The sequence below is a fragment of the Arachis ipaensis genome, chromosome B6 (genome assembly GCF_059453495.1).
Source record: "Arachis ipaensis isolate K30076 ecotype BB chromosome B6, ASM5945349v1, whole genome shotgun sequence".
NCBI classification, from domain to species: Eukaryota; Viridiplantae; Streptophyta; class Magnoliopsida; order Fabales; family Fabaceae; genus Arachis; species Arachis ipaensis.
Window position 1 is genome coordinate 16,159,197 of NC_142441.1, and position 13,999 is coordinate 16,173,195.

General features: G+C 29.6%; 1 protein-coding gene and 1 non-coding gene across 2 annotated transcripts; both read right to left on the reverse strand.

Moving 5' to 3' along the window:
- Positions 1 to 4,260: 4,260 nt before the first annotated feature.
- On the reverse strand, positions 4,261 to 6,513 carry LOC107645825 (putative aldo-keto reductase 1). The gene is made up of 7 exons (XM_016349948.3): positions 6,372 to 6,513; positions 6,119 to 6,286; positions 5,801 to 6,010; positions 5,537 to 5,709; positions 5,202 to 5,298; positions 4,955 to 5,108; positions 4,261 to 4,797 (listed from the first exon to the last, which is right to left on the reverse strand). The coding sequence occupies exons 1-7, from the start codon at positions 6,414 to 6,416 to the stop codon at positions 4,616 to 4,618; spliced, it is 1,029 nt and encodes a 342-aa protein (XP_016205434.1). The 5' UTR covers positions 6,417 to 6,513; the 3' UTR covers positions 4,261 to 4,615.
- Positions 6,514 to 6,779: 266 nt separating this feature from the next.
- TRNAG-CCC (transfer RNA glycine (anticodon CCC)) lies at positions 6,780 to 6,850 on the reverse strand. Its single transcript has one exon. It is a non-coding gene; the product is annotated as a tRNA-Gly (tRNA).
- Positions 6,851 to 13,999: the final 7,149 nt, after the last annotated feature.

Here is a 13,999-nt window from a genome sequence, read left to right on the forward strand (position 1 = left end):
CTCAACAAGTCGGATACGATAGCTCCGGCCGCCACTCAAGCCGGACACGTCATCTTCGATCAGCACAGAAGATCTCGTCCGAGATTGACCTACAGTTTCAGGTAACCCTCGGAACACATGTAAAACATGAAAAATTCTAAAAAAATTGAGATAAATTAATTTAAAACCAGAACTAAAATAACTATAATGCTAAAATAAAAATAACTATAAAATTAAAACCAAAGTAACTACAAAACCAAGGATACTAGTAGTTGGGTTGCCTCCCAACAAGCGCTTTTTTAATGTCATTAACTTAACACTTGATTGTTGAATTTTTCTCATCTTCTTCCAGTTGGTTAAAAGAAATGTCTACAAGGGGGGAGAGGTGAAAATTAGTGCCCTTGGACTTGAATTTCTCCTAACAAGCTTTCTTTTATTGTTATTAGCTTGATTCACCTTGCTTGTTGGGGTAGAGTTTGGATTGTTTTTTGCCGACCTTCTCTTTTTCATGGATATTTTCTTCTGTTTCTTGGTCACAATCTCCTTTTCAGTGCTTTTCTTGGGTGCCTTCACTTCTTTGATTTCAAAATTTGGGTGTTGTGTGATGGTTAGAGTGTACCCTTCATCAAGAACTTCTTGAATTGGTGGTTTAAGAAACTCACCCTCTATGCCACTCTCTGCTTCATTGGAGTGTAGATTCCCATAATTATTTTCATCCCTTACAACCTCCTTTGTTTGTGCATCTTCCTTCTTTGTTTGTGCATCTTCCTCCTTTGTTTTTGCATCTTCCTCTTCTTCCATGTGTGAGGGTGGAGAGTTCTCTAATTCACTGGAGTATGAACTTATTTGATTGATTTCCTCACTTTCTTCTATAAGATCTTGCATTATATCTCTTGGAAAGGAATTTATTTGTTCCTCTTTCTGGAGCTTGATAATCAACTCCACATATTTCTCTACATTTTTGACACCCATCCTTATATCATATATGAATTCTTTCATGAGAAGCTCAAGAGATGATGGTTCTTAATATGAATTAGGAGATGGTGGCTCTTGATATGAATAAGAAGGAGATGATGGTTCTTGATAGGAGTAAAAAGAGGATGGTTCTTGGTATGAATAGGGAGATGGTGACTCTTGATATGGGTAGAAAGATGATGGTTCTTAATATGGATAGAGAGGTGATGGTTCTTGGTATGAATATGGAGATGGTGGTTCTTGATAGTTGGAACATGGAGTACTGAAGTTTCTTTGGTTTTGACTTTGCCAACCAAAATTCGGATAGTTACTCTATCCACAATAATATGAATCACTACTTGGGTGTGAGTAGTAACCCATGTGATCTCTCTCCATTATTTTTTCTTAGCACAAAACACCAAACAAAATTAAACTCACCATGTGGTAAACAGACAAGCAAAGGAAAAAGAACATAAAGAAAAATAAAAATAAAATATAAAAGAAAATAAAAATAAAAAAATAAAATAAAGAAAATAAACTGAATAATTAAGAAAATAAAATAACTAATAAACAAAAGGGAGTATAAAATTTAAACTTAATAAATAAAATAACTAGGAAGAATAAAACAACTAAGGGAACACCAAACTTAATTTCAGAAATTAAGAAAAGAAAATTTAAATAAAATAAATCAAAAAATTTTTTTTAAAGAGATAAGTTAAATGAAATTAAAGAAAAAAAAAACGCCTAATCTAAGAAATCAAACAACCAGTAGTTGTCAATCACAGTCAATCCCCGGCAACGGCGCTAAAAATTTGGTGTGAAATTTATAATCCACAAACTAACCGGCAAGTGCACCGGGTCGTACCAAGTAATACCTCAGGTGAGTGAGGGTCGATCCCACAAGGATTGATAGATCAAGCAACAATGATTGAGTGGTTAGCTTAGTCAGACAAACAGAAAATAGTGTTTTGAGAGTTCAAATACATTAACAGTAAATTCAGGAGATCAAAAAATAAGCAGTAAAAGGATTGTGAAATATATATGAGAAAACAGTTAAGGTTTCAGAGATATCTATCTTCTGGATTGACTTTTCTTACTAACTATTTTAATAATGCAAGATTCAATTCATGGCAAATTATATGTGACTAAACCTTAATTTCTTAGACCTTTTTAGTTTCCCCTAACATTCATCAACCGCCAATTCCTTGGTCACTTAATTCCAATTAGAGGGTTAAGTTCAATTCTAGTTTATATGCCACAGAAATCCTAATTACCCAAATATAAGAGGATTATATGTCACGTATCCCGTTAAGTTCAGATAATTAGAAATTTAGGAGAAGTTGTTTTCAAGCTGTTGTTCAAGTAAAGAGCTTTTCCAAGTTATACAAGAACTCAATTAGAACAAGGGTCATACTTCCGTTCCACCCAAATTCATAAGATAAAGAACGAAAACAATTCTTGAAATAGAAATCAGTACATGAATTAAAATAGAAAAATAATAGTATCAATCCATACAATAGACATAGCTCCTAACCTTAACAGTGGAGGTTTAGTTGCTCATGGTTCAGAGAGAAAAACTAGGATTCGTAAAAACTGTAAATTGCAGAATGAGGTCGAAGAGAAGAGATTGGCTCGAAGGGTTGATTCTTTTCCCTTTTATATTTAATCCTAATTAATGTAAAATATAATTCCTAAACTAAATAGTATCTTTTCCTAATTATAAATAAAATAAAAGTTTAAATCAAAATTATTTTGAATAGATCCGTGCAGCCTTTGGACGAATTGGGGACCACTTGATTCATTAAGGTCCACGCTGAACTTGGAAATTCCCAAGTTCAGCGTGGAGAAGGCAGTGACTACTCTTTTACTTTTCTTGAGTTCACGCTGAACTTGGATTAACCCAAGTTCAGCGTGGAGTGGTGCGCGTAACTTCCTTTGGAGTCTTCAGCTGGCGCTGAACTTGGAAGGAGCAAAGTTCAGCGTGGAGGAGGCAGAGCGAAGTCCTTTAGAGCTTTTCATGTTGGCGCTGAACTTGACCATTGTCAAGTTCAGCGTGGAGGTCTTGCGTACATTCCCTGGGAGGTGTTGATGCTGGCGCTGAACTTGAATAACTTCAAGTTCAGCGTGGAGGAGGCAACATACATTCTTCACTCTCTCCATTCTCTGGTCTTGACTTAAACTCCGTGAAATTTATCAAAACTGCTACCTGAAATAAATAGAATTGCACGCAACTCAAAGTAGCATTCATAGTGGCTAAAATATATTAAATCTTAATTAAACTTAGCAATTCAAGTGCAAATTCACTAGGAAAAGATAGAGAAGATGCTCACGCATCAGGTTTTGAATCAAGGAACTATTTTTATTGCTTAATAAAATATAGTGTGTAATACACTGAATTCAGAAGATTATTTTAGATTTTATCTCGTTCTGCAGCAACAGAACAAAGAAAAATAGAAGTTGCAGAGAATAAGAAAGGAGAAGAGTGACATTACGATATATTCTGGTTCAGCCACAAAGTTAATATGACTTTTGTCCAGTCTTCAACACAATAATAGTAGAATTTTCATTATAATCAATAAGGATTATAATTACTAATTTTAAGAGACTCTCACTCTTGTAACTTACCTAAACTATCCCAAGTTTAGTAACTCCTAAGTACTAAACCAACCTAATAAGAGGAATCAAGTACACTCTAACCTAGCACACTTTTGAAATCAATCTCTCAAACAAAATACAAATTGGCTTTTGTATACACTACTCTCTTTGCCTTTTGTATCTCTCAAAATAAGCTTAATTCTAGACAAAAGAGAAAATAACTAAATAAGAACTCACTCAAATAACAAGGAATAAAAGCAATGTGTTTACTCCACTGGTTGCTTTCTTCCTTGGATGAGATCTTCTTTTATAGAGCTTGAAATCTCTTCTTCAATGTTGGAATAATTTCCTTTTTCATCATGCTAGCCATTGCACCATTTATTGGTTGTAGCTGTTGGCATTGAAGAAGAATTCTTTCCTTCTTGAATTTGATAACAAGTGCAGCAATTTTCCTTTTGTATGTGATATGATTCTTGGAGCATATCACTTATTTATGAGTCGATTTGCTTGAATCATGGATTGCTTAATTGTGGTCCTTAATTGCCAATTTATTAATATCTACAATGCTCGTGAAGAAATAAGTATAATACGAAATTATCAATTATATTTGTCTTCACAAGGTTATTAATCAATACTTGACTCAATGTGAAAGAAAGACAAAAATTGAAGATTTTGATATATTTCTCTTAAATCTATTAGAAACATTTATTTAAAAATCCTTAAAGAAGATCCTTAAAAATACTTTACTTATATTCATTATAAGTATGATGAAATAATCAATAACATACGAGGATCATTTCCTTTATATTACATTCTTTTATCATAATCAGTATTTGGAAGGAGATGATCACTGTGATGTTATTTTATTTTATCAGAGCTCTGAAGTCTGAACTAAATCCAATGAGTTCAATGCCTCAGCATAATTGAAAACATTAATTGAACCATGTCTGTGTCTCTGTCTCCTCACTTAATAAAACACACAAAATTTTGCAAGGTAACAAGAACTAGTCTTCATGAGGTGTGATCAAATTTGAGAAAAATGGAAGATAGGAGTTCTGAGATTGTGCATTAACCGGTGCATATCTATCTAGCTCCGTTTTGGTGGAGTATCAGCAAACTTCCATGAGCATTTAACGAAAGCTGCAGTGGTCCGATCGCCTGCCACCTCGGACATTGGTACAGCATCTGTAATCTCCTTCAAATCGTCTTCCTTGAGCTTCACTTCGAGCGAACCGATGTTAGTGTCAAGATTTGTTGTCTTAGTTGTTCCTACAATACATCACAAGTTCAATAAATATGTTTTTTGCAGGCCAAAACTGTTTTAAAGTGAAAGTACTTTCTATAAATATTTTTTGAATGAGTACTATTCATAACAGATTGATGCTAACACATTCAAAATTATGTTTGGAAATGGAAAATCACTCACCAGGGATAGGTACAACATCGTCCCCTTGATTAAGGATCCATGCTAGAGCAAGTTGTGAAGGCTTACATCCATGTCTCTCTGCCAGTTTTTCCAACTTAGAATACAAGATCTTGTTCTTGTCTAAGTTTTCCCCTCGAATCCTTGGCTGGTATGCCTGATGAAAATCGAAAAAAAAAAAGTCGGAGAGCAAGGAACAAGGCCAATTATCATCAAATGATCAAAAAACAAATGTGTCTATTTTCCATACCAGAAAACTGTTTGCTGGTATACTTTCTGTGACACCCTTACCACCGAAAAATCCACGGCCAAGCGGGCTGTATGGCACTATCGCAATTCCTAATTCCCTGCAAATGTTATCACCATAGTCATACATTCAATGAAGATTCATGGAGGATGTGGAAAAGCACTTAACACTAGGAAGACAAAACTTTAAATTTCATACCAACTCAACTTAGTTGATGCATATCATATGATTAGGTAAGGCAGGACAATGAAATCAGCTACTAGCCTAGGAATTAGAATAATATATTCTCCCAAAAAGCGCATAACACTTAACATACAAACATCCTTAGCATAGTTTACCTGCAAAGTGGAACAATATCTTGTTCAATTTCGCGAGTCCAAAGCGACCACTCCAATTGCACGGCTGTAATAGGATGAACAGCATGCGCCCTCCGAATAGTATCAGGACTTGCTTCAGATAACCCTATATGCTTTACTTTGCCCTCTTCCACCAGCTTCTTAAGCTCCCCCATCTATCTCATTCAGGAACAGAAAAATCAGAAATACAAACAGCTACTAAACTATCCCAAATCAAGAAAAAAAGTAGAGTTCAATGGAAATTACAGTGTCCTCAATGGGGACCGTGGTGTCGACACGGTGCTGATAATAGAGATCAATGTAATCAACACCGAGGCGCTGAAGGCTACCCTCACAACAAGATCTAACATATTCAGGGGTACCATTGACTACAACAGTGTTAGAAGCCATATCCATTTTGACAATACCAAATTTGGTGGCAATCTGAACTTTATCACGAGGTAACTCCTTAAGAGCCTGAAGAGATAGGGCAAATTATCATATAACTACTGCCATTTTCATTGTTTTATTCACAGGATGAATAAACCACTAACAAAAACAATGAATTTAAGTTGAAATGTGAACCTTTCCGACAAGAACTTCATTGGCATGGGCACCATAGAAATCAGCAGTGTCAAAAAAAGTGATTCCTTTGCTGAATGCATACTTGATTATTGAGATGCCAACTTCTTCAGGAACAGGATCATTGTACACACCAGTTAATCCCATACATCCGAATCCTATCTTAGAAACCTATCATTATCAAAAGTAAGCATAAATGTGAAGCAGGTTCAGAGTAGTACTACTGAAAGTGAAATGAATGAAACAACATAGATACCTCAAGACCTTGGGGTCCAAGCTTGACTCTAGGAACTTCTGCCATTTTTGTGTTTCTGTGTTCCAAGTTTCCTCCTCTATTCAAAATATGAACCTACTACCTACCTACCACAATGCTACAGTGTCTTCTTATATTTAAATGTACATTTAAATGCTAAATTGCTAGTAGTAAACTGAATTAAATAAATGCTAATACTAACACTAATACTTAATCAAAGTTAAAACACTCTCCATTCTCCAATAAGGCAATAATTATTGGTTTTGAAAAGTTGGTGAATGGTTGTAAGTAGAACTCATGCCACGTGTTATGTGGTTGGTGAACCTAAGATATTAAGGTGTTACCACTGCTTTCAATCCTTTCATAATTTGAGTACTTTGTGTAATTATATTGTTAAAAAATAATTGAGAATGCGCATCCGGGGAATCGAACCCCGGTCAGTACCGTGGGAGGGTACTATGATACCACTACACCAGATGCGCTTCTTGAACTAGTGTGGCCAATTTAAAATATATATATTCATACTCTGACAGCTTGAACTTATGTCTTAATCTCTAAAGTGTTTTTAAATTTTTAACAATTTAATTAGTTTATCAACGTTATATATTTCACCATACAATAGCAATAGATATCACACCTTGAAACATTTTTAGGAAACTAACTAAAGAATGTCTTAGTGCACTAGATAAAAAAAACATAGAAAGGTTTTGTTTTTAATACTTTATCAATATATTTAATTAATACAAGATTTATATTTTTTAATAAAATACTCTATTTAGACGACGAAAAAACTCTTATTTTCAAGAAGAGAAAATTTTTTATTAAAATTTGGCCAGCATTTAACTAATAAAAGAAAAGTGAGTAATTTTACATCATTAATTTTATCTATCTATTCTATTATATAAAAATCAGATTTCTGTATTTAATGATGGAACTGACGTGGCATGCTTTTGAGAGTATTTTCTAATTTATTTTTTTAACTCATTAAATACAAATTATTACGATAAACTAACTATATCAACTAATTAATTTGATTAGATATTTAAATATCATATAATTTATTATAATTTATATCAATTTGATTTGGTAGTATTTTCTAATTTATTTATTTTAATATTCTATTAGTATTTTTTAATTTATTAAACCAAATTTATTATGTGTATTAATTAATTAATTTAATTAATTAATTAGTCATTAAAATAATAAATCTATGAAAAAAATAAATAACTGAAATATTTTTAACTAATAATTAAATCAAATCAAATCATATATATTGAACTGAATTCAAATTATGTGAATTAAATACTAAATTAAAATAAGATAATTTCTTACTTATTCAAGTTGAGTGCAATAAATACAAATTAATTTTGTTAAATAATCATAGTTATCTGATCTACTGTATATAGATGGCCACACAAAATTATAAGAATCGTGATTTTTATGGCTCTTGTTATTTCAACTCTTCTTTTCTTCTTTTTTTTTCTTTATGTATAATTTCTTTTATGTATAAATGTACCCAAAATGAGAAAGTACGAATGAGTGTTTTATTGATTGATTGTTTGTTTGGTGAATATATCTCAATTTTTCAAAATGGCCGATGTATTTTTTTATAGTATTAAATAGAAGAATATTTGTTAAAATGAATATACCCATTGTAATAAATTTTGTTTCAATTGTTATATTTTTATGTCAATCATGTAAATTCTTTGAAGGCACAAAATAATAAAATAGGTTGACTTTAATATCATTAGAAGCTAAATTTAATGGTTCGAATAAGCACCTACTAATTATGTTAAAAAAATAATTTTGTAATAATAATGTGATTTACATATTAATGTTTTTCGAGTAAATTCATTTCAAAATGTAAAAATTAGACTCAATTATGCTAAAATTTTAAAGGTACCATAGAATTTGGCAACAAAATTAACATTCATTAGGAAAATAAATTTATTCATTAGCCACATAAAATTATAAAAATTATCATTTTTATCGCTTTTGTTATTTCAACTCTTTTTTTTATGTATAAATATACTCAAAATGAGAAGGTATGGATGAGTGTTTCATTAATCGTTTGTTTGACAAATATTATAGTCTGAAAATGTCTCAATTTAGGCATTTTACCGCTGTCGATAAAAGTTGAACATGTAGTAATTCAGGGTGACCATGATATTTTTTGTAATATTACATAGGAAAATATTTTTTAAAATGAATATACCCATTGTAATTAATTTTCTTTGTCAATCTGTTATCTTTTACCTAACAAACAATATTCATGTTAAATATATTATTTTCATCAGAAACCATACATAATTGATTGATAATTCTATATATAAAAATACTCATATAGTAACTAAATACTATATTGTTATCTTGCTAAAGTTAATTCTCCTATGATTATGCGAATGTATAGCACTATCAGGTAAAAATTGATTGGATTATATTTATTTCCAATGAGGTAGGTGATCTTTTAGGTCTAATCATGGTCAAAGTTGAGTAAAGTTTAAAAAATGCTAACAATACAAATACTTTTTATTTTTAATTAATACCCAATAATAAATATATAAATTAAAACTAATATTGTTTCGTACAAAATCATAAAATATGTAGCATACTCAAAACATATCCAATCCGTATTAACTGTCATTGTTTATTAGTTACGTTGTGATAAATCTGATTATTAAAAAAGATTAAAATTAACTTAAATATACACAATATTATTTCATACTTTTTATTTTTATTTTATTATCATAAAAAATCATACATATTATAAGAGAACCTCATCTTTTTACCAACGGTTCTTCCATTCAATGGTTTCTATAAAGAAAAAAGGCATAATAATGTTGTGTTTGGCAAAAATATATGGGATTTTGAAAGGTTGAAGCATAGGTTTAGTTCTTAACATATTTGTAGATAAAGTGAAAAGTAGATAAAAAAATAGCTAGCTAATAAAATAATAAATGTGGCATAACAAAATTTTATTTTTAATTTCTCTAGAATTTATTTAAAGGTAAAAATTTCTTTATAACCACTAACATCGCCGATAACAAAATTATAAGTCTTTATAAAATAAAAAAATATATATAAAATAAATAATATATATAATTTTAAAGTTATTAATCATAGACTATGGACAAATTAAAAAAAAAAAATCTTATGAATCAACATGTAATTTTTTTATATTTTTATTTTTTTCTAAAATTTTTCAGACTTATCAACATTTAAGTTGTCTATACATTACTTCTCAAAATATTATGATTTCATAAGTTATAAAATGTGGGATAAATCACCTTTATAAACCATTTACAAACTAATTTTACGTATATCTCCCAAAGTAAAAAAGGCTACGTGCATGTCTCAATTTACATATCTATATAAATCAAATTTATGAAGTTCGAATCATGTGTTTCCGTAGTAAATCAAATCTATAAGATTCGAATTACTTGGATGCTATCTATGATACTAAATCAAATGAAGGAGGTTCGATTTACAATCAGCTGGATTGCTACTAAGTGAGTATAAATCAAACTTTATCGCTTCGATTTAGCATGGACCATATAAATCAAAATTTATAGATTCGGTTTAGCAGAGGATGACATAATTCGAATTCTTTGAATTCAATTTACTTTCGAATCAGAATGTCAAGGAATTCGAATCCTATAGATTCGATTTACTACTTATTACCCTAATTCGAATTCATTAAATTCGATTTATATAGAAATGTAAATGGAGACAACTAGATAATGTTTTTAAATTTGTGTGATTCAGGTAATTTTCGGGTAGCTTTGGTTTATCAACGTAAATTAACCTAATATGTTATATTAGTTATTGTTATATATATATGAAAAATGTGACTTATTTATGCATTGTTTGGATTAGAAGAATTTGTAGAAAAATAAAATGCTGGAGAAAAAAATGGATAAAAAAATTAATTTTTTATTGTTTGGATCAACAAAGAAATTGAATGGAAAATAAAAAAGTGTATGTAGAGCTCATGTAAATTTTTTCTCTTCAAAGTTGCGAAGAAAACTGATGCATAAGTGTAAACATGAGTAAAAATATAGAGTTACCATTTGAATTATAATTTATATATAATATATAAAAATATTAATATAATTTTACTGGCAAAAAACAGAAATAAACCAAGGGAGAAAATAATTTACGTAAATAAGCCAAAACGAAAACTGCTTCATGAATCCACCAATGCACGTTTATATGTAGTTCGAACCAGCTTGGTTCGAACTCCATTTCTACATAATTCGAACCAGCTTGGTTCGAATTACACACAAACACACGCACACACTAATTCGAACCAGCTTGGTTCGAATTACACACAGTAATTCATGGTATAATTCGAATTATGCTGTTAAAAAATTAATAATTTATTAAAAAAATATTAAAAAAATTAATAATTTAAAAATTAAAAAAATATATATTTTATTTCATACGTTAAAAAAAAGCTAACAAAATATTTAATTACGAGAACAGAAATAAACCAAGGGAGAAAATAATTTACGTAAATAAGCCAAAACGAAAACTGCTTCATGAATCCACCAATGCACGTTTATATGTAGTTCGAACCAGCTTGGTTCGAACTCCATTTCTACATAATTCGAACCAGCTTGGTTCGAATTACACACGCACACACTAATTCGAACCAGCTTGGTTCGAATTACACACACAGTAATTCATGGTATAATTCGAATTATGCTGTTAAAAAATTAATAATTTATTAAAAAAAATTATTAAAAAAATTAATAATTTAAAAATTAAAAAAATATATATTTTATTTCATACGTTAAAAAAAAGCTAACAAAATATTTAATTACGAGACTTCTTTCGAATTGATAGCTCATTAATATTTTAAAGAAGTCTCGTAATTAAATATTTTGTTATCTTTTTTTAACGTATGAAATAAAATATATATTTTTTTAATTTTTAAATTATTAATTTTTTAACAGCATTATTCGAATTATACTATGAATTACTGTGTGTGTAATTCGAACCAAGCTGGTTCGAATTAGTGTGTGCATGTATTTGTGTGCAATTTGAACCAAGCTGGTTCGAATTAGTGTGTGCGTGTGTTTGTGTATAATTCGAACCAAGCTGGTTCGAATTATGTAGAAATGAAGTTCGAAACAAGCTGGTTCGAACTACATATAAACGTGCATTGGTGAATTCATGAAACAGTTTTCGTTTTGGCTTATTCACGTAAATTATTTTCACTCTTGGCTTATTATTGAGATTTGCCCTAATTTTACTCTGTTTTTTCTTTTCTTACTTTTCCTTCCATTCAAGCAAAAGAAATTTTTTTTTCTATTTTCTTTCCATTCATTTTTCTTCGTCTAAACAACACAAAAAAATATAATTTTCTTTTCATTTTTTTCCTCTCATTTTCTTTCTTTCCATTTTCTTTCCTTTTATTTTCCATCTTATATCCAAACAATAACTTAGTGTTTATCCATTTATCTTCTATTAATATTGTTATAACAAGGATACATGTGACTTTATGAAAATGATATAACCTAAACTTTTATTATTTGAGAATTTATTAAGTGGTTAGAATAGCTCCACGTCACGAACCAATGAATGTTAGCAATAAAGATGATCACAAAAACAACCAAAGTGGGTATTTGCAGGGATTACTCACGTTTTAAGACTAGATGGGGACTCGTGAAATTCTCACGACCTGCCATGCAAAAATGGATGGGCACTAGGGGTAGCAAACGAGCTTAAACCCGTCGGGCTGACCCGCATAACCCATCAAAAAAGGCGCGTTGGGTTGGAAATTTGACACCGCCAAACTTAAAAAGCCCGCCTATCCTGCACCGCTTAATGCATGGATTTTGGCAGGGCGGGGCAGACTTCTCCGCTGGACCAAACTTTTATTTTCTCAGGGTCAATTTTTTACAAATTTCTATGATGTTATTGATCTACAAGAGGATGAAGATGATAATTGAAGATGTTCTAAGTTATATTTTAGATTATGTTTTATGTTTGATTGATTATAAACTTGAAGATGTTTAATTATATATTTTGGATAATATTTGTTTTACTTTAGACAATGTTGGTTTTATTATTTTGTTTCAAAGAATTTGGTTTATAATTATGTTTATTACATATTTATAATTATAAAGACTTTAATGTGTGAATTTAAAAATTATAATTTTTTATATTTTTAGAAATTATAAATTTATTGAAATTATTGTGAAATTATATATATTGTTTAATATTTAATAGTTTATATATAAAAAAAGGACAGCCCGCCAGCCTACCATTAGGCGGGGCGGGAGAGAAATTCAGGACTGCCTTATTAGGTGGGGCAGGGCGGGCCAGCCCACCAAATGGCGGACTTTTGGCGAGACAGGGCGGGTTTTCCCGTTTGCCACCCCTAATAGGGACATGAACATAAGTATCCACCCCAAGAAACTTATTAAATATACGCAAATATAAAATTATTAATTTATCCTAATTTATATATACATAAATTTATTTCTTGAATTTAGTAACCCTACTTTCTGCCTCCAATTCGAAATTTTCCTTTTTCTTCCAAACTCATTCTCAGCCTCGATCCTCTCTCTAACTCACTTTCTCTGTCTCTCAAATTCGTCACTACGTTACTCAATATCGTTCCAAAAAATTATGTTATGTTATATATTATGTTGGAATATGTTTTTATGTTTTCTCCTTTTGAAATGTTATTTTTCATAACGAATATGCTATAAATTATGTTGAATTATATTGAATTGATTATTTTATGATTATTATATTATGTTTTTTTGTGTTAATTTTTTTCAAAATTTTTCAAAGAATATTCGTAGATATCCGAGAAGATCTGCGTTTCTTAAGGGGTAATTAAACAGGAACTTGCAATGACGGAAAAGGAACAGGGGCTTTTTTTTTTTAAATAGGAGTGATGGATGGAAATGGGGCTTTTTTTTTTAGTTTTAAATATTATTTTCTAATGTAACGAAATAGTAAAAATAACAATAATCATTTGCATAATTAAAATAGATAATTTTAATATATACATGACACTATATATATCAAGGATTATTATATATGATATATAATTTTTTTTCCTTTTCTATAATGACTATTTGTATAATTTATTGAACAATTTTTTTATCTTAATATTTAATAAATTTAACATACAAAATATTATTTAACATACAAAATAAGTAACTTAAGTCATCATCTAAGACAATAAGTATAATAGCGTAAATACTTATTTATTTATTAGTAGTAAAAAAAATATGTAAATAGTATAAATTAATTTTTTTTAGTATAAAAATAATAATAAAAATTATTAATTAAGTTAATTACATAATTAAAAAATTATGAAGAATTTCTTAAATAATAATAAAAAATAAGATCAGTATTACCATATATTATAAAGTTTATGAAAAAAATTTTGGATAATAAATCAATTCTCAATAGATTATACATTAATTCTGTCAAAAAAAATAGATAATCAATACATTAAATATTATTATTTACATACTAATATAATATATATATTATCGATTATTTAGTTTATAATTATTTTTTAACCCAATTTTTGGTAATTATAATTTAAATGATTGAAATTATTAAATGTTGAATATTTTGCATCTAACTAATTTATTTTTTTA

Excerpts from the sequence above, each read along its gene's own strand:
- LOC107645825 (XM_016349948.3), bottom strand. The coding sequence starts at position 6,416 with ATGGCAGAAGTTCCTAGAGTCAAGCTTGGACCCCAAGGTCTTGAG. Across the intron at positions 5,710-5,800 it reads CGGTCCCCATTGAGGACACT|ATGGGGGAGCTTAAGAAGCT; the intron begins GTAATTTCCATT and ends TGAATGAGATAG. Across the intron at positions 5,299-5,536 it reads GATATTGTTCCACTTTGCAG|GGAATTAGGAATTGCGATAG; the intron begins GTAAACTATGCT and ends TAACATTTGCAG.